The 22,398-nt window shown below is 44.7% G+C and overlaps 1 protein-coding gene across 1 annotated transcript in view; it reads right to left on the bottom strand.

The window, feature by feature from the left end:
- Positions 1 to 22,398, bottom strand: part of PTPRQ (protein tyrosine phosphatase receptor type Q) — a 179,005-nt gene that overhangs the window by 33,056 nt on the left and 123,551 nt on the right. The window contains exons 28-33 of the mRNA XM_065403406.1: positions 20,487 to 20,673; positions 8,548 to 8,792; positions 7,092 to 7,158; positions 6,243 to 6,401; positions 5,259 to 5,481; positions 4,638 to 4,711 (exon numbers count right to left, since the gene is read on the bottom strand). Of these exons, the coding sequence (XP_065259478.1) occupies positions 4,638 to 4,711; positions 5,259 to 5,481; positions 6,243 to 6,401; positions 7,092 to 7,158; positions 8,548 to 8,792; positions 20,487 to 20,673 (955 nt within the window). The remainder of the gene's footprint in view (positions 1 to 4,637; positions 4,712 to 5,258; positions 5,482 to 6,242; positions 6,402 to 7,091; positions 7,159 to 8,547; positions 8,793 to 20,486; positions 20,674 to 22,398) is intronic.

Below are 22,398 nucleotides of genomic sequence, written 5' to 3'. Positions count from 1 at the left end.
TATGGCAATGAAGCCACATCAATTTACACCCAGAGAGGATGTGGCTTGTTGAATATTTGAAACTAACCCAGCAACACTTTATATGAAAATTCCCAGATATTAGTGGTCTTAGATACACAATATTAAGGCATTCACTGAATGTTAAATAGACACCATTGTTTATTAAAAACTTCTTGAGGATTAACGTCTACTGTACATAAAACAGCATACCAGTAACTGCATCATGTGCACAGAGTTTTTGTCTCAGTTTTCAAACGTCAGCTAATATTTTACAAGACTGTAGCAATTTTAATCAATCTAAATTATCAAATATGTTGGCGTTGGGGTCCTCACCTCTTTAAATAGTGTGGACCAGAAAAATTTATTAGAAAAATTGTGTTTGTGGCTCATTTCCACACCCATTTGCAATTCCACAGCCACCTCTCCTCTTATTTGCAATCATATAAGAAGCTACCAGCAGTTGCTTACACGGAAAATGAATATGAGGAGAGTATTTAATGTAATTTTAGCTTCCTTTTAATGCAATTTAGCAGTTGAAAACAAAGAACTAGCACCATGGAACCAGCCAGCTCCTGCAGATTATGACCCACAGGTTGGCAACTTCTTCTGTAATGCAGATTGAAAGTTATTACTTAGTATATCTGGTTGTATTTAACTGATGGTAACTGCACAGGGAATATTATCTTCTTGAGATAAACATGTAATTCTCCTTCATGGCACCAGTTATGATGGAGATTGGATGAAACCTCATTGATGCTGGTGGGTTTGATAGATGCCCTTCATTCAGGATAAATGTAAGCAACAGTTTAGCTTCTTCTTGGAGCAAGATGAAACAACAGGAGTCACTGGCCAAAACACAGGCCCATGCAAGGCCAGTCAGAAGCTGAGCTATGTGGGCTGATGGGGCTAGCTAGGAATTGAATGTACAGGTGGCTAGCACTGTTTGGTGGAGGGGTGTGTGTATGAGCAGAAGCAACCAGAAGTATTGAGGAGCAGTCAGAGAACAAGCAGAGAGAAGCAAGAAAGCCAGGAAAACAGCAAGAGAAGCACTTGCAGCATGACTCTGTGGGTATGTCTATACAGCAACTAGACAGCCAACTCGGGCTCACAGGGCAGGGCTGCATGGCTGTTTCACTGCTGTGTAAACGTCTGGGCTTGGGCTGGAGCCTAAGCTCTAGGACCCTGCAGGGTGGGAGGGTCCCAGAGCTTGGGCTCCAGCCCGAGCCCAGAAGTTTACACAGCTATGAAAAGGCCTGCCAGCCCAAGCCCTGTGAGCCTGAGTCAGCTGGTATGGGCCAGCCGCAGGTGTCTAGTTGCTGTGTAGACATCCCTCAGAGAAAGCCAAGAGAGGGCTTTTTGAACAGAGTGCTGGCTGGAAAGAGGCTTGGAACTGTGCGCAAAGAAACTGTCTCCTGTTGTTCAATTCCTACTGTATTCACGGAAACAGGATTTCATACATTCTTTGTGAATTAACAGGATTGCATCACAAAAATACCCGAGTCCATCATCTAATTCTCCTTCTAATGGAAACAATCTGCAAAACCCTGTACAATGGTGAACCTCTTGGGTCAAAAGGGTATCAGGTCCCATACCAAAGTTTTGGAACAGTAATATAAAATCTGTTTTGCTTCTGGCATTTGCTTATTTATATCACTAATAAAAATACTGTAAAGCAGTAATATTAAACCTTTGGTTCTCTAGACACATGTGCAGTTCTTCACAGATGTTCTTTGGGTTTGTCTGCACTAGACTTTACCTTAAGCTAACTGTTTGTTAATTAACTTGAAATAATTAATACCTTTGTAATGGCTAGTGTAGACACTACCAGCACTGGCTGAACCCTCAGGTAAACTACAAATATGAGTAGCCTGGAACAAATGATTGGGGAATGTCCAGAGTAGAGCTGTGTGAATAACAGATTTTTTTGTCTTGCTGGCCAGACCGAAAAATTAAAAAAAATATATATATATTTCAGATCAATTAAATTTGTTCAAAATTTTCAGTGAACCAAAAACTCATGAAAAAATTGTTCTGTTGAAACTGAAAGAAATGTTTTGTTTCATTTTCAATTTTTTAAAAATGTTTTTCAATTTTTTAAATAAAATTGAAGAACATTTTGAAAGGAAAAGTTTTTTTGAATTGAAAAATTCTATATGATTTGATTCAGAAATGTTGAAATGAAACATTTCAATTAAAAAAACTGACAAACAATTTCCAACTTTGACATGAATTCACAAAACATTAACCGTTGATCCAGAGCTGCATTTTTCATCAAAAAAATGTTTTGGCAAAAAATTCCACACAGCTCTTCTCCAAACTAGCTTTCACAAAGATGTTGACTATCTTGAGTTAGTTGCCAATCAATTAATTCAAAGTAAAAAAAAAAAAATCTGGTCAAGACAAGCCCAAACAGAGCTGCTGATGAGTGCTAAGTAAATGAATTAGAGTTCCCAGAATCCTGTCTTGCTCTTCCACAACCCTCCACAGTGGAGAAACTTTCTTCCTCCTAGCTGCCAGGAAGAGGTTTGGCGCAGGGGAGAGGATGTGGAGGTGGGGCGGTAGTGGGAGAGGGACAAAATAGAGTCATAGCAACAAATGACATTGTGTTGCAAAATGATTTTGATCTGCTGTCACATCAATACATAATGATACTGATTCACAAAGAGGCAATAGGATAATGCAAATGTCACATTGTGATTGTGTCATCTCTCTGTGGCCTTGACGTCACTACGAAAAAGTGTTTTTGCTTTGTTTTGTTTTTACCAAGCATAAACTAACACATGGCAACAAACATGTTAAAAATCTGGTGTGGACAAGGCAGTTTGTAGTTTTCACATGTGTTAGCACAGGGGTTCTCAAACTGGGGGTCGGGACCCCTTGGGGATCACAAGGTTATTACATGGGAGGGTCGCGAGCTGTCAGCCTCCACCCCAAACCCCGCTTTGCACCCAGCATTTATAATGGTGTTAAATATATAAAAAAATGTTTTTAATTTATAAGAGGGGTCGCACTCAGAGGCTTGGTATTTCAAAGGGGTCACCAAAGTTTGAGAATCACTGTGAGTTAGCAGGTGGAGGTAAACCCTAGGATCCCCCCAATTGTTTACTGCCACTGCTAACAGGTGAAAACTACAAACTGCCTTGTCCACACTAAGATTTTACCACAATGGTCACCACGTGTTAGCTAAAACATAGTGAACCCCCCACCTTTTTTCCTAGTGTGGATGCATCCTTTGTGGTATAGCTATGACTAAATGACTCCCAAGCTCTTTCAGATTAGAATAGTGGTATTCACAAAATGGTTGAGAGGAGAATATACACTAAAAGTAAGTGAGGAACTCCTGCTAAAAACTAATTATTATGCCTGCTTGATTTGGCCAGGCAAGAGCCAGCTGTGATGCCATCATTCCTGTGGAACCTTGGCACAAGGTAGTATTGGCACTGAAAAAGAGATCAGGAAACCCTAGGATTTAGAGAATTTACAGTGCTGTTTTTTCTGATTTCATGTCATAGTAAGGGCAACCAGGTCTTGTCCAATTGTGGCACATGCCAGAGGAGCAAGTGGTGCAATTTTCAATAGTGCAAGTACAGTAGGGACTATAATTAACTACAGTATTTGCCTGTAAGGCATTTCATTCTGTGCTTGCCCCGATGGTTTCTTTAAGCCATTCAGGGGGTTTCTGGTGCACAGGTATCTAGAAGGGGAAGGGAGGGGTTGCAATCGACTCCTTTCATACTGTCCTATCATGCTGGCCCTTCAGAGTATTTGCTTCAATGACTTTGAATGTCAGAGATTTCTAAGGCAGAAAGCAGCATTTGTAGTTGCTTATTTTTTTTTATGTTTTTTGAGCATTCAGGTTCAGGGAAATAGCCCATTCAGGTTGGGCACTAGCATTTGGGTACTTCCAATATGCAGATGGGGGTAATAAATGTGACACTTCATTTTCTAAGACAGATCAGGTGGGCTGGGGATCTCAGAGGGCACAAGATGAGTGCACAGAGGAGGAAATATGCCCAGCAGCAGCCCTCTGCTATTATCTAGGGACTTCTACAGCTTGTTTGGGTTCCCTTTTCCAAGGGATGGTAGTTTCCTAAGTATCGGTTTACTATTTTGTTAAAGAAACCTATCAATTTCAAGGGATCTGCCCAAAGAAGTTTGAATCTCACTCCCTCAGGACCAGTGCAGCTGCTGCAGCAGCTATGTGCGGTTTGGGGTTCCAACAACAATTATGCCATTGGTTAGTGACATCCAGAATTGTCTAGGTTCTACGTTAGAACACCATTGGTTTAAGCAGAACCTTGCCAGCCAGTTTACGATTGATAAAAGTTCTTTATTTTTGTTTGAACCTGAAGGGTCAAGGGATCATGTCCATAGGATGGCTGCCAGTGGAAGGAATGGATCACAGCTGAGACTCGTGAAGAAGATCATGCAGCTACCGTGGCCCGGCTTTGCAGGGCATCCTGTGGGAGGAATGGATTTCGAGACTGTGCACTCTTGAGGTTAAGGTAGGCCCACCAAAAGTTGTAGTTATTAACTTAAAAGAGAATGATCTGGTAAAAAGGAGAGGGAGCAATTTCATAACTTATCAGATGCTTTTGAAATATTAAAATGTCTTTAATAAATTAAATTCTCCTTACCTAAAGTTTTGACAGGGTCCGAATAGTCTGAATCTGTAAACTGGCCTTTAACATTTGTTGCTCTGAACTTAAATCTGTAAAATAATTAAGTAAAGTCAGGAATCAAATATTTACATACAAGTTTTAAAATCATTCATTCAGTGAAGAACTAGTAATTATTCTTCATTTTGGGGGAAAATTATATGCAATCAGTATACACCATATAATTTAAGAATCCTAATGTCAGCATGTTAAAAGTATACTGTAGATGCGTGAAATGGATAGTACTTAATCTTGCATTTAGACTTGCTGAATTCAGGAAGAACAATCTTATGTTACTAAAACAAAAAAAAAAACTACCTGTCAGTTCTCTCACATTTACAGTCCAGTAAAAAAAAAAAAAAAAAAAAAAAAAATTAAGTATATGAAGATTTAAAACCACTTCATACAGAAAGTCCCAATGTGCCTATGTTTCCTTGTGAAGTCTTGTGAAATCACGTTAGACCTCGCCTTTTCTTAAATGGGCTTTAAAAATATATTACCTTTGCATTTTGTCTGATTGTCACTCATATAAATGCATATTTTTGTTTAAACATTTTTATTGCTCAAACATTGACATAGAACTTGAATCGTATTACTTACAAGTACTGCTTTCTTGGTTTTAGGGGGCCGTTGCAGATTTTATCTTCACTCCCAGGTATCATGCATGTAGTATCAGCACCTATAACATACATATCTTCTTTGCCACTCAGTCCTTCCTTTCCTTCTGTACAGGGTGGGTTTGGAAAGCCTTCATTTGTAAAATATGGCCTGGGTTTTTTGAAGTAGGCATCATACCACTTAGTAACATTTCCATCATGCTGAACTATTGTCAGAAGAAATTAATTATAAATCATTTATATCCTAAACAGATTGCAGTTAAAGAAGGTAAACCAATGGTTCTATTTTCAGAAGTGCTTAGCACCCAATAGCTCCCATTTAAACACCTCAATAAGTGACCATTTTTCAAAAGTATGAATGGTATACACTAGTCCCATGGGACTACTCATATGAGCAAATGTTCATTAGCAAAAGCTCATCATTTCAGAATTTGACCCGTACTGCCCGAAAGAAATTTACATGACTCATTCCTGCAGTAAAACATTAATGTTATCATGGCTGCATTCTTCTCACAGCAACAAAATGGCTACAGAAGGAAAAACTGCTAAATGGAACTTTCAGATATTTTAATTTCACAGATACCGCATGAGTTATTTTTTAAAGAAAATCATGAACAAAGAAAACGGATAAACCCTGAAAAAGATAACGAAAAATAGTGTATGGGCGACTTCAACCACCAACAGCACTATTTGTCAGCTGAAAAGGGTGAATGCCTTGGGCAGGTTCCCTGAATCCAGTTTACAGCACACAGATAATGCTTCAGCTTTGGAGCAAGGAATGGTAGCACAGAGGTATCACATGAATGACTCCTGGGAGTATTACAATTGCTGCAGTAACTGGTCAAATGTCTCCCAACATTAATTCTGCATCACCCAATAAAGGCAATAAGGGAACAGAGTAATAGGTCAAATGCAAGAAACTAAAAAGTATGAACAATTACCAAAAGAACATAATAGCTTTCTCTACCTCCTGCTTCTGCAACAAGAACTTGTATCTTCTTGATAGGTCCATGATCATCATTATAGTAGCATACTGGCATTCTGATAGTAATTGTTGTAGCAGTAACAAGTAGTGTCCCGCTAGTATCAAAAACTGGTGTTGGTTTCTTATTAGGTCTTGGTGGTTCTGTTTTTAAACAAAGACAAGCCAAAATGTTTTGCTTTCTAATTTATTAATTAAAATCACTTAGTTCAAGCATGTAATCCTCTTATTTGGGACATTTTGGTGGACAGCCTAATGTCCTAATTAAGGCCTCAATCCTGCAATGGGGTCCTTGAGAGGGTGAGAGTCTGCCCTCACAGATTTCCCCCTTTGCAGGATCAGAGTCCAAGTGACTGGTTTGACAAAGAAAGAACACCATTTAAAAAAAAAATCTGAGCCTCAGTTTTTCTATCTGCGAAATGGGAACAATGATTTTATTTGCTTCTCATGGATGTAGTAAGGTATAAGTACATATGGTTCTATAGTCTATTTCTAAATGTCATGGTGAGACATAACTAAATATTTGTAAAATGGTAAATTCTGATAATCTTTTTCACACTGAGTAGTACCTTATTCCATAAGTACTCCCACTGTTTTATTGGTGCTAATTATGGTGTATGGTACAATTCAATATCAGCAAGGTCCTATATAAGTACCAAATATCATTAATCTGTAGCAGAGGCAGGAATAGAACTCAGGCATTCAAGGCTCTCAGCCTTATCCTCATTCTTCTAGGCAATGGACAGGAGGGACACACATATATATGCACAAATTTACAGTAATTTCTTTAAAGCTTATAGGGATCTCAGCAAAAAAGCATTTTATTATGCATACCTTTAATATCCATAGTTATTTTTAGTTGGATTTTTGGCCCTGCACCAGCACCATTTATTGCATACACCTTAAAAAGAAATGAACACTTTATTTTATTGAACATTTGTGTTAAACTTAAATCAGCAAAAGCTAAATATATACTTTTTAAAGGAATAATGAATCCTGCAATTTTATATATACATAACATGACAAGACTGAAGGGTTTCAGTGATACCATAAACCTTGAGATTGTCATTCATGTTTTTCTAATTCAAGATGGAACTAGAACCTTAATTTATGAATATATGGAGCAACATTATTTAAAATATGTATTAAAATTTCCCTACTAATTTATCTCTAGATCCATTCCCTTGTACTCTCGGGAACACACTATTACACTAACATGTCTCTCTACCTCTAACTCATTCCCTGACTCTCTTTAAATCCAAATTCAAGACTTATCTCATTTTCCTAGCCTATCATGAAATCCAATTCCCTGAGCCTCTTAGTTTCTCTCCTGTAACATGGTCTTTATATCCCTCTTGACTCCTGTCCCTCTGCATATATAGATGCTACCTGTATGATAAATTATGATTAAAATAATTCTATCTGCGTGTAAAGCTTGAAAGCATTCGTGAAGCATTTTGCAGTACTTTTGTATGAAAGACAGTATACAAAAGTAAATTGGATACTATTATCTGATTCTCCTACATTTTTTTAAACTACATACCAGTGGACCAAATCCTGCCTTCAGTTATACCTGAGATTCTTTGGATTTACACCAGTGCAACTGAAAGAAGAATTTGGCCTAATTTGTTTATTCTTCCAAACTCCTTTGATATTGGCGAAATCAGAAACGGAGTAGATTTACTCTAAAAAATAATAATAATAATTTCCAGAGGGACTCTCTCCTGTACCTTCCTAGGTCATTCTTTATGCCATTCACTCCACTCATCTCTAAAATCCCAAGGAAAACAATATTTCAGTCCCTGGTGTAACATAGTTAAAACAAAGGGGGTGGGGAAACAAATCCAATCTCTGAACAATTATTTCCAGGAGGATTTTTACTCTTGCTTCTCCTCCCCTCCTGTCCTAATCCCTGATTGCTTTAATGGTGGGACTACAAGCAGTAATCAAGATTCATCTGTAGTTACTGCTTGAAGGATTGGGCCTTGAGGCTGAAACAAAAAACAATACAAAACAGAAGAAGACCTTGGGTATCAAAAGATAGAACAAAATGTTGTAGTTGAAAGTGATGTGCCAAAGACTGGCCTGGTGATCTAGGATCTAGTCCTACAAGGTGCTAGCTACCACCGGTGAGATGCTAAGTGTCTTCATTTACTACTGATTTTCCCCATGCACTTTATACCCTTGGTTACAATGCCAGGGAACAAAACCATATTCTGGGCTTAGGCCTGCACTCCTTAATTAGGCAAATCTGTTGACATCAAAGACAGAAAATTGTATTAAACCTTACAATGACATTATACGTATGTCCTCCTTTTAGCCCCTCTATCACTGCAGTGACCGATTTATTTGTTTTGTCAATGACACTTAGATTATGAATCTGGACAACAGCAGGGTCATCTTCTTTGTAAATCATGGCTTGATATACTTGAATATTTCCATTGGGTTCAGATGATGGCACAAACGTCACTTGGAATTTTGTTACTTCATCTGGTATCTTCTGAAATGTTACGTTGTTAGGTGGGTCTTTAGGCACTAAAGGAAATATTTCAGAAATTCACTTTGAATTGGAATTTATTACTGTTATTATTTATTTATAGATTAAAATACAGAAAGGTTTAAGAAAAAATAATCTTTTGGACACCAGGATGATATCACTGCTATTTAATTTGTTTAATTAAAAACTATTATCCCAACCACTAAGTGCCTGTGCAAATATTATAATATTAATCTCACAAATAGCAAACATAATGATTAGAAGCCCACCATAATTAGCATCAGATCATAAGTAACCACCCTCATCTCTAAATCCACTGCTTCCCGGAAAGCCCCATGGAAAGCATCAGCCTTGAAGTATGCTCTGAATGTAACAAATCCTTGTTTTGTTAGACCATGGGGAGAGGTGTCAGAGTTGGGGATCCCTTTCTAAAAACACTCTGCCAGCACCAACCACCCTCACTACTTTTAGCCAAGGGGACTGTTATATCAAGAGCCTCCGCTGCTCACAGCTGACACAGCATTGCCCAAGGAGAGGAGCAGTCTTTCCATTAACTGATGCCCAAACATACAGTACATAGGCCATGTCGACACTACAAAGTTAAGCCGACTTTATGTCGACACTGAGCCTCTGATTTAAGCAAGTTGATCTTGTGTGTCCACACTAGCTCATTGTGTCGGAAGAGTGCATCCTCTCTAGCGGGCTTGCACGGAGCACTGTACTGTGGGTAGCTATCCCACAGTGCATGTAGCCGAGTGGAATTTTGGGTTGGGTTTGCAGTGCCTTATGGGACCAAAACATTAGCACGGATGGTTATGGGAACATGGCATTAGCCTTCCATGATGCACTTACCTCCCTCCCTCTGTCCCTCCCTTCCTGAAATCAACAGCAAACAAACCAAGCCTTTTTTCGTAAGCCTGGGTCATCCACGCAGACGCCATGGCAAGATAAGCATGGACCCGCTCAGCTGCACACTGTTGTTGTGAGCATTACAAACACCTCACGCCTTATCCTGTAGTATTTACACAGCTGATACAGGAGCCACCATGTGAAACAATGTGATGCCACGCTAGCAGCCCTGCTGGAAGTCAGAACGGAGCAATTCGCAGTTGCTGGTGACAGTCACGCATCACTTTGACACAATTGAGTGCCATTTCTGGGTCTCAGAAACAAGCACTGACTGGTGCATCGTTATGCAGCTATGGGATGACGAGCAGTGGCTGCAGAACTAGAATGCGTAAGGTCACTTTCCAGGAACTGTGTGAAAAGCTTTCCCCACCCCCGAAGTGCAGCAATACTAAAATTAGAGCTGCTCTGACAGTGGAGAAGCAAATGGCGATAGTTCTGTGGAAACTTGCAATGCCACACTGCTACCGGTCAGTGGGGCATCAATTTGGAGTGGGTAAATCTACCGTGGGATCTGTTGTGATCCAAGTTTGCAGGGCCATTAACAGATTTCTGCTAAGAAGGATAGTGACTCTGGGCAACATGCAGGACATAGTGGATGGTTTTGCTGCGATGGGGTTCCCTAACTGCAGTGGGGCGATAGACAGAACACATATCCCTATCTTGGCACCAGACCACCTTGCCAAAGAGTACATAAACCGAAAGGGGTACTTCTCAATGATGTTGCAAGCACTGGTGGATCACAGGGGCCATTTCACTGACATCAATGTGGGCTGGTTGGGAAAGGTGCATGCATCTTTAGGAACACAGTCTGTTCAGAAAGCTGCAAGCAGGAATTTTCTTTCCAGACTGCAAAATAACCATTGGTGATGTTGAAATGCCAATCGTGATCCTGGGAGACCCAGACTATCCCTTGCTCCCATGGCTCATGAAGCCATACACAGGCAGCCTGGACAGCAGTAAGGACCAGTTCAACCATAGGCTGAGCAAGTGTAGAATGGTGGTGGAACGTGACTTTGGACATTTAAAAGGTCACTGGCACAGTTTGCTTACTAGGTTAGATCTCAGTGAAAGCAAAATCCCCATTGTTATTGCTGCCTGCTGTGTGCTCCATAATATCTGTGAAACAAGGGGAGAAAAGTTTCCTCTGGGGCGGAGGGGTTGAGGCAGATCACCTTGCAGCCAATTTTGAGCAGCCAGACACCAGGGCAATAAGAAGAGCACATTGAGGGGCTCTGCGTCTCTGTGAGGCTTTCAAAACCAGTTTCAGCAATGAGCCAGAGTAATGTGACACTTATCTGTGGTGTTCCTTACTAAACTGTCCCCTCCATTGCATTTTCTCCCCTGTAAACTCCACCCCCACCAACCACCGTGTGTTGAATGAATAAAGAGCCTTTTCTCCTCAATCCATTAAGTTTTATTATGCACACAAACACATAGAGACAGCAAAGAAAAGTAAGATAACCTGGGGCAAAAGGGCTGATAACACTGTGGGGGGAGAAACAAGGACAGCTTGCTTACAGATGCACTGCAGTAACAATCAAAGGTGTGGGAATGGGCGCCTTCTGGTCCTTGTACCCTCCCCTGGTGTGGAGTGCAAGGGATACCGAACTCCTCCTCTCCCCCGCCTCATAGGACGTTTAGGGGAGGAGGATGTAGAACTGGGCGATAGGCAGTAGGTTCAGCATAGGCTGCAGAGGGACTAGCATCCAGCTGCCTTTCTTGAACCTCAACCAGACGCCTCAACATGTCTAATTGCTCCTTCATAATCTGCAGAATCTTCTCCTGCATGGCACACTCTTGTTCCCTGCATGTTCTCCTGTCCTCCGTGTCCATGTCCAGGTTCTCGGACAGTATAATCCTCCATGCTCTGAGCTCCATCTTGTCACTCTCGGAGGCGTGCATTAACTCATTGAACATGTCCTCCTGAGTCTTCTTTTTCTGCCTTCTAATCTGGGAAAGTCTCTGTCCCGGTGCCGACTCCATGGGTTCTCTGGGGCTGGAGCACCCAGGGGGAAAAAATGGTGGGTGCTGAGCACCCACCAGCAGCTCCCCTATCAGCTCCCTCGCTGCTCCCCAGTGTTTGCCACCCACTGGCAGGCCCCACTGATCAGCACCTCCCCCTCCCTCCCCACACCTCCTGCCTGCCGCAATCAGCTGTTTTGTGGCATGCAGGAGGCTCTGGGAGGGAGAGGGAGGAGCGAGGACGTGGTGCTCTGGGGGGGAGGGGACGGAGCGGGGGCGGTAAGAGGTGGGGGGGCATGGCCTTGGAGGAAGGGGTGACATGAGGGCTGGGTCTGGGGCAGAGCCAGGCGTTGAGCACACCCCGGCACATTAGGAAGTCGGCGCCTGTGTCCCGGTGCGGAGGATGCGCTGACAGACAAGGTTTCGGCTGCAAGGAATACAAAGCACAAGGGTAGCACTGACAGTGCACACATTGTTTCTGGGGCAAGGTTAATTTTTTAAATAAAAAAATCACCCCTCCATACACTTCACTGCAAGCCACAATGTAATTGCTGGCTATTACAAGGGTCGGTTTGCCACTCCAGCCCTGGTGAGTAAGGCCACGAGGCATGGGATGAGGGGTCTTATGCTGCTGCTTTTGTGAAGACATCCTTGGGATCACAGGTTGGAACTTGAGAAAAGCCCCCTTTCTCCTAGCAACCTGGATGGTGCTTGAGGACAGGCACCAGTGTAAAGTCCCCCAAATTGTTTGTTTGTTACAAAAGCGGCACCGGGTCGGGGGGAAGGGAGACAAACAGGAAACCGCCACCCCCCCTTATTTTTTCAATGCTGCTTGCAATACATGGTGATCCCTTCCAACCAGAACCTTGGGCCATTTGGGAAAATGTGGTTGTGTGACCCATATTTCACCAAATGGGGGGCAGATTACTTGTTGAATTGTTTGCAGTTTAAGGGCTAGCATTGAAAACTTCCCCTGTTTTCCTTAGGTGACCCTATGCGATATCACTCTCCTGAGGGTAACAGAGGCAGCAAGGGAGCAGATGCTGCAAGCGTCTGGGTGCAGACCTAGTCCTTATGCTGCAATGCTGTGTGCTGCAATGATGCCAGTAGAGTTAATACTGGAGTGGCATAGGAAAGTATCCCACCTTGGTGGATGAAATAAAGCAGTCCTTCCCAGAAACCTTCTGCAAAGGATTGCAGAGTACCTCCATGAACGCTTCCTAGAGATCTCCATGGAGGATTCCCGGGCCATCCCCGTGCACATAAACAGTCTTTTTCAGAGAGCACCCTCTGCATAGCTGGAGTGGCCACCGATACCCACTACACCTACTTTTTCGTTCAGATTAAACATAAAAAATAATAGCATGTAATCCCTACAGTTTGATTGGAAATGAGTACTCACTAGAAGTGCCTTCCCCAGCATCACACTCCACCACCAACTGGTCCTGTGAGGGGATGGGCTCTAGGGTTAAAAACGGTTCTTGGCTGTCGGGGAGAATGGATCCTCCACTTGCCTGCCTCACATCCTCCTCCTCCTCCTTGTCAACAATGTCCTCCTCGTTGTTGCTATCGGTCGCCTGGGGCTCCTGGGAGGTATCCATGAAGTATTTTGGGGTAGTGGTGGCGTTGCCGCCGAGAATCGCATGCAGCTCCTCATAAAAGTGGCACGTCTGTGGGGCAGAACCAGAATGACCGTTCGCCTCCCTTGTCTTCTGGTACACTTGCTGAAGCTCTTTTATTTTCACGCGGCACTGCTGCGTGTTCCTGGTGTAGCCCTTCTCCTCCATGCCCCGCACGATCTTGGCATAGATGTCAGCATTTCTTCTGCTGGATCAGAGCTCTGCCTGCAGACTCTTCTCCCCACACAGCAATAAGATCCACCACCTCCCGTGTACTCCATGCTGGCCAATTTGCGGCCTTGAGTCTCCATGATCAGCTGTGCTGGTGAGCTCTCCACACTAAGCAAACAGGTAATGAAAATTCAAATGTTCTCGGGGCTTTAACAGGGGAGTGGTTGTTTCCTGTGTACCTAGCTGACGTGCAGTGGAGTTGAAAGTGCCCTCCATTCGAATTACGCAACGCAGTGTCTACACTATCCCCATGTCGACCCATGGATGTCAAATCAAGCACTATGCCTCTCGTGGAGGTGGAGTACAGAAGTCGACTTTACAGGCCACTTAGATTGGTGGAAGGGACTCGGCAGTGTTGACACATACATTATTAGATTGACTTAACCCAGTTTATGTCAATTTAAGATTGTAGTGTAGACCAGGCCTTAGTGTTTTATAGTGAAACCAGCACTTTAAATTCCATCCAGAAATTTACTGGTAGCAGAAGCTCTTTCCCAATGATCCTAAGGTAGCCCTTTATAAAACACATTTATTCAAGTAGTTTATTCTCAAGGTGCAAAAGCAATGATCATTTAACCAACTGCTCTGTCTAAAAGAAAAGGCTGTACCTCTCTTTCCAGACACAGATAGAAAAGAAGTTGTTTTGCCTACTCATGCTTCCTGAGCAGCCAGGGATCTAACATAACCCCAAATTGTGAACTCAAGTAACCAAAGGCAAGCACACCTCAATCAAGGGGTCAGATATAATCTCTGCTTGCTTCCCAGCCCACTGATATCAACTCAGCCCTGGTCTACACTAGGCGTTTATGTCGAATTTAGCGCCGTTACATCGAATTAACCCTGCACCCGTCCACACCACGAAGCTATTTAGTTCGACATAGAGGTCTCTTAAATTCGACTTCTGTACTCCTCCCCAACGAGGGGAGTAGCGCTAAATTCGACATGGCCATGTCGAATTAGGCTAGGTGTGGATGGAAATCGACGGTAATAGCTCCGGGAGCTATCCCACAGTGCACCACTCTGTTGACGCTCTGGACAGCAGTCTGAGCTCGGATGCTCTGACCAGCCACAAAGGAAAAGCCCCAGGAAAATTTGAATTCCTTTTCCTGTCTGGCCAGTTTGAATCTCATTTCCTGTTTGGACATCGTGGCGAGCTCAGCAGCACTGGCAACGATGCAGAGCTCTCCAGCAGAGATGGCCGTGCAATCTCAGAATAGAAAGAGGGCCCCAGCATGGACTGATCGGGAAGTCTTGGATCTCATCGCTGTGTGGGGCGATGAGTCCGTGCTTTCCGAGCTGCGCTCCAAAAGAAGGAATGCAAAGATCTACGAGAAGATCTCTAAAGCCATGGCAGAGAAAGGATACAGCCGGGATGCAACGCAGTGCCGCGTAAAAATCAAGGAGCAGAGACAAGGCTACCAGAAGACCAAAGTGGCAAACGGACGCTCCGGATCCCAGCCACAGACATCCCGTTTCTACGAGGCACTGCATTCCATCCTAGGTGCGGCCGCCACCACTACCCCACCACTGACCGTGGACTCTGAGGATGGGATATTGTCAACGGCCGGTTCCTCGGACATGTTAGCGGACGGGGAAGATGAGGAAGGAGATGAGGAGGACGAGGCAGTCGACAGCGCTTACAACGCTGATTTCCCCGACAGCCAGGATCTCTTCATCACCCTTACAGAGATCCCCTACCAACCGTCCCCAGCCGTTAACCCGGACACAGAATCAGGGGAAGGATCATCCAGTAAGTGTTTTAAACATCTAAACATTTATTTTTAACAGAACAGGAATATTAACAATAACAACAATGGGTTTCTCATGATTAGTGTGCCCTAGGCGCTTAACGTTTCAGTCCTGGGCAGTGCAACTATTGAAAAAAAATCTAACAATGTCCGGTTTTGCATGATTGTTCTGCCCAAGCCGCTCTACTGTTTAGTCCCTGCCAGTGCAGCTACAGTAAAATGCGGTCTATATGTCCGGGGATAGAGCTGAAATCCTCAATGGACATCTCCACGAAGCTCTCCTGGAGGTAATTGGAAAGCCTTTGCATCAGGTTCCTGGGGAGAGCGGCCTTATTGGGTCCTCCGTAATAGCAGACATTTCCACGCCAGGAGACAAGCAAGTACTCCGGGATCATTGCCCTGCAGAGCATGGCGGCATACGGCCCTGGTCTTTGCATGCTTTCCCGAAGCATTCTTTGTTTTTCCGTGTCTGAGATCCTCATCAGGGTGATGTCGCTCATGGTGACCTGCTTTGAATTAGGTAGGGGAATGTTAGTATTGGGACTGCTTGCCCGTTCCTTTACAGAACTGTAACCGGCGGTTTACAGCCACGCGGTGGAGGCGGGAGAGGGGCAGCATACAGGGATCTTTCCCTGGGACAGCTGCGAGGGGGTGGGACGGGGCAGAGCTCATGCTTGCCGGATTGCTGGCAGCAGGGACTGGCATTGCTTTCAATGTGAAAGGAGGCCAGTGCAACTATTAAAGTTTTAAGCAGCCACAAGTCTACGGCTTACCATGTTGGCCTGCTACACAAATTCCGGTGTCCTGCCCCGCTTCTCTGATCTGCACTGCAAGACCCCAGGCACTGAATGCAAAGGCCGAAAATTGGACCTTGTCCTGAGTGCGCATGTGATAGGTGCTGTGCATGGTCTTCTTTACAGAGAAAGACTATGTTCTTTGTTCACAACTAAATTTATCTTTCTGAGGAATTCACTCCCTTTTTCCCATTCCCACAGCTGCGACTGTCTCCCAACCCAGCCTGGCATCACACTCCCAGAGGCTAGCGCAGATTAGGCGTAGGAAGAAGAGGACACGGGAGGACATGTTCTCGGAACTTATGGGCTGCTCCTGAGCCCAGGCAGCACAGCAGACCCAGTGGAGGGAGAACTTGTCCCAAATGCACCGTTCACACATGGAACGGGAGGAGAGGTGGCGGCAGGAAGACCAGCAGGCGACTCAAACGCTGCTTGGACTAATGAGGGAGCAAACGGACACGCTCCGGCGCCTTGTGGATGTTCTGCAGGACCGGAGGCAGGAGGACAGAGCCCTGCTGCAGTCTATCTGTAACCGCCCTCCCCCGCCACCAAGTCCCATACCCCCCTCACCCAAAGTCCAAAGAAGGAGGGGCGGCAGAGTCCGTGAAAACTCTCACTCCACCCCTGCAGACTGCTCTACTACTAGAAGGCTCTCATTCCCCAAAATTTGACAAGTCCTTTCCTTCCCGCCTCACCCAAGCCCCCGTCCCAGTTTCACCCCCCAGTTTCATGTGTAGTTGATAATAAAAAATACGTTTCTGTTAATTACTGTTTCCATCATGTTCTTTAGAGGAGAGTCTGTCTGAAGGGGGGGAAGGGGGTTGGTAATTGGACAGGACAGTCACCTTTAGCAGGGTACAGAGGCGGGGGCAGGTTCAGCAGCAGGGCACACACACATTGCAGTCACTAGTTACCCTGGTCAGTCTGGGAGGTGGTTTTAGTGTTCTGTGGGGGGTGGGGGGTGCTCTGTGACTTTGTGGCAGGGGAGGGCAGTTACAGATCTTATGCGGCGGTCCTTATCCTGGATCACAGAGCCACGCAGCAGGGGATCTGTAACCATCCTCCCCCTGCCACAAAGTCACATAGCCCCCCCACACACAGAGTCCCGAACAGGAGGGGTGGCAGGCTCCGTTGAAACCACCAGTCCACCACCGCGGAGCCTGTCATTCCTGGAGTTTGGAAGTGTCATTTGCATCACTACACTACACCCGTTCCCCACCACAGTCTGCGTCCCAGGTTCAACACTTTCCCACGAAAACAGTAATAAAGAAAACGGTGTTCATTAACAAAATTCAAGTGATTTTATTTTTAAACGTGTGTTGGAAGGGGGGGAACGGGGTATGTAACTGGAGAGGATACTGAACATTTAGTGGGTAAAGAAACGGGGGCAGGTTCAGCTTCTCTGTACACAAACTGAAAAGTCACTGGTTACCCTGCTCACTCAGGAACCTAGCTTTCAAAGCCTCCCGGATGCACAGCGCGTCCCGCTGGGCTCTTCTAATCGCCCGGCTGTCTGGCTGGGCGTAATCAGAAGCCAGGCTACTTGCCTCAACCTCCCACCCCGCCATAAAGGTCTCCCCCTTGCTCTCACAGAGATTGTGGAGCACACAGCAAGCTGCAATAACAATGGGGATATTGGTTTCGCTGAGATCACAGCGAGTCAGTAAGCTTCTCCATCTCCCCTTGAGACGGCCAAAAGCACACTCCACCACCATTCTGCACTTGCTCAGCCGGTAGTTGAAGAGTTCTTTTTCAGTGTCCAGGGCGCCAGTATAGGGCTTCATGAGCCAGGGCATTAGCGGGTAGGCTGGGTCCCCGAGGATGACTGTAGGCATCTCCACATCCCCAAGAGTTATTTTGTGGTCCGGGAAGTAAATACCTTCCTGCAGCCATCTAAACAGACCTGAGTTCCTGAAAACACGAGCATCATGAACCTTGCCCGGCCATCCGACGTTGATGTTTGTAAAACGTCCCCTATGGTCCACCAGTGCTTGCAGCACCATTGAAAAGTAGCCCTTTCGGTTGATGTACTGGCTGGCCTGGTCGTCCGGTCCCAGGATAGGGATGTGAGTTCCATCTATAGCCCCACCGCAGTTTGGGAATCCCATCGCGGCGAAGCCATCTATGATGGCCTGCGCGTTTCCCAGGGTCACTACCTTTGAGAGCAGTACCTCAACGATTGCGTTGGCCACTTGCATCACAACAACCCCCACGGTAGATTTGCCCACGCCAAAGTGGTTCGCGACTGACCGGTAGCTGTCTGGCGTTGCAAGCTTCCAGAGGGCTATGGCCACTCGCTTCTGGACAGTCAGGGCTGCTCGCATCCGGGTGTCATTGCGCTTCAGGGCAGGGGACAGCAACTCACAAAGTTCCAGGAAAGTCCCCTTCCGCATGCGAAAGTTTCGCAGCCACTGGGATTCATCCCAGACCTGCAGCACTATGCGGTCCCACCAGTCCGTGCTTGTTTCCCGGGCCCAGAATCGCCGTTCCACAACATCCACATGACCCATTGCCACCGTGATGTCCTCGGTGCTGGGTCCCGTGCTTTCTGACAGGTCTGTGCTACTCTCAGACTTCAGGCCCTCACCGCGGTGCCGTAGCCTCCTCACCTGATTTATCTGCATCTGCCTCTGGGAAAGGTGGATGATAAGCTGCGAGGCGTTGACAACGGCCACAACTGCAGCGATGGTCGCAGCGGGCTCCATGCTCGCAGTGCTGTGGCGTCCGCGCTGTCACTGACCAGAAAAGTGCGCGAACTGATTTCCCGCCGGCGCTTTCAGGGAGGGAGGGCGGGAGTGACGGTTGGATGACGACAGTTACCCAAAACCACCCTCGACACATTTTTTTCCCCAGAAGGCATTGGGGGCTCGACCCAGAATTCCAATGGGCAGCGGGGACTGCGGGAACTGTGGGATAGCTGCCCACAGTGCACCGCTTCCAATGTCGATGCTTGCCCCGTTAGTGTGGACTCACAAAGTCGAATTAGGCCTGGTCTACACTAACCCCCAAATTCGAACTAAGGTACGCAACTTCAGCTACGTGAATAACGTAGCTGAAGTCGACATACGTTAGTTCGAACTTACCGCGGTTCAGAAGCGGTCCACACGCGGCAGGCAGGCTCCCCGTCGACTCCGCGGTACTCCTCTCGCCGAGCTGGAGTACTGCAGTCGACGGCGAGCGCTTCCGGGATCGATATATCGCGTCCAGACCAGACGCGATAAATCGAACCCGGAAGTTCGATTGCCAGCTGTCGAACTACCGCGGTAGTGTAGACCTGGCCTTACTGTCCTTAGTGTGGACACACACGTTCGACTTTGCAATATCGATTCCACATATTCGATTTAAGTAAAATCGAACTACTCTCGTAGTGTAGACATACCCTCAGTCTTCTCTGGATTGAGCCTGTCAGCTAGCCCTCCTCCAAGCCTTAAACTCACTCAGATACCACATAAAAAGCTTGAGTATGAAAATCCAGCGGCAGCACTTGGCCTTGTTATGAAGCTAATCACGCTAATTCTTATTCCTGGACTATTATTCTATCATTCATGTAGGTGCATTATCACAAAAAAGTAAATCTTTAAATTAGCCTTTTGATTCTTGCACATAATTGCTAACTGTGCCATGCGCTCTACAGTGCACCATTCATTTGATCAGAACACAACAATGTCCAAAATAGGTCCATACATCGATATGGGTTTCAGGGCTGCCCAGAGGATTCAGGGGGCCCGGGGCAAAGCAATTTTGGGAGCCCCTTCCATAAAAAAAAGTTGCAATACTATAGAATACTATATTCCCGTGGGGGCCCCTGTGGGGCCTGGGGCCCAGGGCAAATTGCCCCACTTGCCTCCCCCTCCCCCCCAGGCAGCCCTGATGGGTTTCCCTTCATTAGAAAAGAAGAGATTAAGAACTGTGACATTTACAGTACATAAATGATCATAATAAACACAGCATACATGCTTGAGAAAAGAAACAAGGTATTTTTAAAAGTGAGGTTACAGTCAAGAAGTTGACTCTGAAAATGTGGAAATTTAAAGACCTATCTTCATGGTCCATGGCTTGTCTGCCGAGGCAGTCTGTTCCTTAAATCAGAGTATCCCTTTAAAGTGTACAGTATTGCCCTGACATTAGATTGATTTCTGTCCACTACAGCCTCCCTCTGGCCTCCTTGTTTAGCTGTGCATCACTCTTACTCAAATGTTAAACAGGCATAATGATTACCCACCTCTGTAAAGCACTTTGAGATCGATGGATGGTATGTGCTAAGTATTAGCAGCATTTATTTTTACTGTCACTTGTTGTCTACAACCACACTTTAATATCAAGGGGAATTTACACAGCTTTATTGTGAGAGCAAAATCTAAAGATGTATTGAAAGTGTAGCTGGTATTCAGAATTTACATTTTCTTTACTGGATAGGTTTCAAGAAAAAAACCAGTGATGTTTAAGTTAAAAACACAAAAAACACTCACCTGCCTCAAATGTGGAGACAATTACTGAAGTACTAGACTTGCCTTCAATACGTGCAGCATTTACATCTCCTGTAAAAGCAGTGACTACTACAGAATATCTTGTGAATGATTTTAAATCTGAAATTTCCAGGGTTTTACCCTCGTAATTTGTCTTGAGGAATGAAGCTTTATAATCATCACTATCTACCTATTAAATAAATAAATAAATAAATACCACAAAAAGAGTACATTAAATTCACAACAATGAAATCATGCTACTCATATTGTGTATTTTATTTATAATTACCTACATACACACAGAAATATACAAGGACCCCAATTAACAAGACCGAATTGCAGCACAAGGGAGTAGGCAGAATAAGAAACACCCCCCCACCCCACCCATGTGGAACCACATTATCATTCCCCTCATCACAACTCCAGGCCTGGGGGCAGAGGAAATGGATGGTATGTCAGATGCCCTCCTCCACCAAGCAAGCCTGTGGGGAGGGGATGGGTAGAACATGGACCTGGGGAGCTATGCTGGTGGGAAGAGGAAATTCAGCTGAACCTAGTAAAGGGCTAAACTAAAGTTACTTCTCCTAGTGAGCAAGAAAGGAGCTCAGAGAGCCACAGTTCTTTCCCAGGGCTCCTTCGAGGGCAGGGCAGCTAGACACCCTGTCTTAGCCTAAAAACTCAATCAAGTGACAAATGTGGATGCATTAGCAGGATGGCCAAACCCCACATTTGGATAGTCAATTGGGCACATTTAAACAAAAATGCTGCTTCACTTGTATAAGTGCCAATTTTCAAAAGCCCAACCCTGCAAAGCCGTATGTTCCTGATTCAGTTTGCTGATAGAGATCCAGAAGATGGAGTTCTCATGAGCCTTGTGTGAAGGGCAGTGCACAGGATGACTGCTGGAGGAGCAGACCAGGGACTGAACGGTGACTCAAAGAGTCACAATTTGGTCCTAGATTTCCTCTTGCTTTGCAGGGAAGCAAGTGCACCAGCCCACTGCCTGTGGCAACTTCCTTCCCTCTCTGTGCCAGCTCTGCTGACATGTTGAAGGGGAAGAGTCAAGGCTCCACCAACTCCTGCCCATGCCCATCTGTACAGGAGGGGGAGTAGCAACTCCACAGAGACTGTTCTCTCCTGTGCACTGGGACTTGCAACTTGGGTAGCTTGGGCAGAGAAATAAGAAGACTGCCTTATGCCCTTTGCTCCCTTGTGTAGGCACAAACCACAGGTCATCATTAGACCCACAAATAGCCCCACTGAGGTCAATGGGACTTCTCGTGTGTAAATGTACTAATGTGAACAAGTATTTGCTGGATCGTTCCCTAAGGATCAATACATAGTTTGTTTCCCAAAACTGGCATTGGTACATAAATGCACAAATCTATTTAATTTTATTTAGCTGTGACATTTTAATTAAACATCATATGAAAAAGTAGATAAGTGGAAAAGGAAGCTCTTCTAGTAGATAATCAAACAACATTTTATTAAGCCCCCTCCTTATGGTCTATTCCCACTATTATAACATTTTTAAATGATGTTTTCATTATTGTTCCTTCAATGTGTAATTTGAAGGAAAATTAGGTAGCTGTACAGTAGTTTTCCCACTGGGTGAAATTTGTATTAAATGCAGCTGCTAAAACATTAGGATCATTCAAGCACACTTTTTCTTTGAAAGATGTGCCTCTATCCCCACTGAGGGTTAACCTTAACTAAAGTTTCTGATGCACTAAACAGACATTCGTTTCCTGGGATGACCATCAAGAGATGAGGTACTTTTTCATATTTCACTATCAGTTATATGGCATTTAAATATTTACAAGAGAGCTGTAAATGCAATTGTTTTAATACAGGATCATTAAACTTTTCTTTATTTTTACTCTCCCCAAAAGCCTTATGGTCCAATTTTGTCTCC

Source organism: Emys orbicularis, chromosome 1 (assembly GCF_028017835.1).
Source record: "Emys orbicularis isolate rEmyOrb1 chromosome 1, rEmyOrb1.hap1, whole genome shotgun sequence".
Taxonomy (NCBI): domain Eukaryota; kingdom Metazoa; phylum Chordata; order Testudines; family Emydidae; genus Emys; species Emys orbicularis.
Note: the sequence above shows the minus strand (reverse complement) of the source record. Positions and strands in the feature narration are given on the sequence as shown.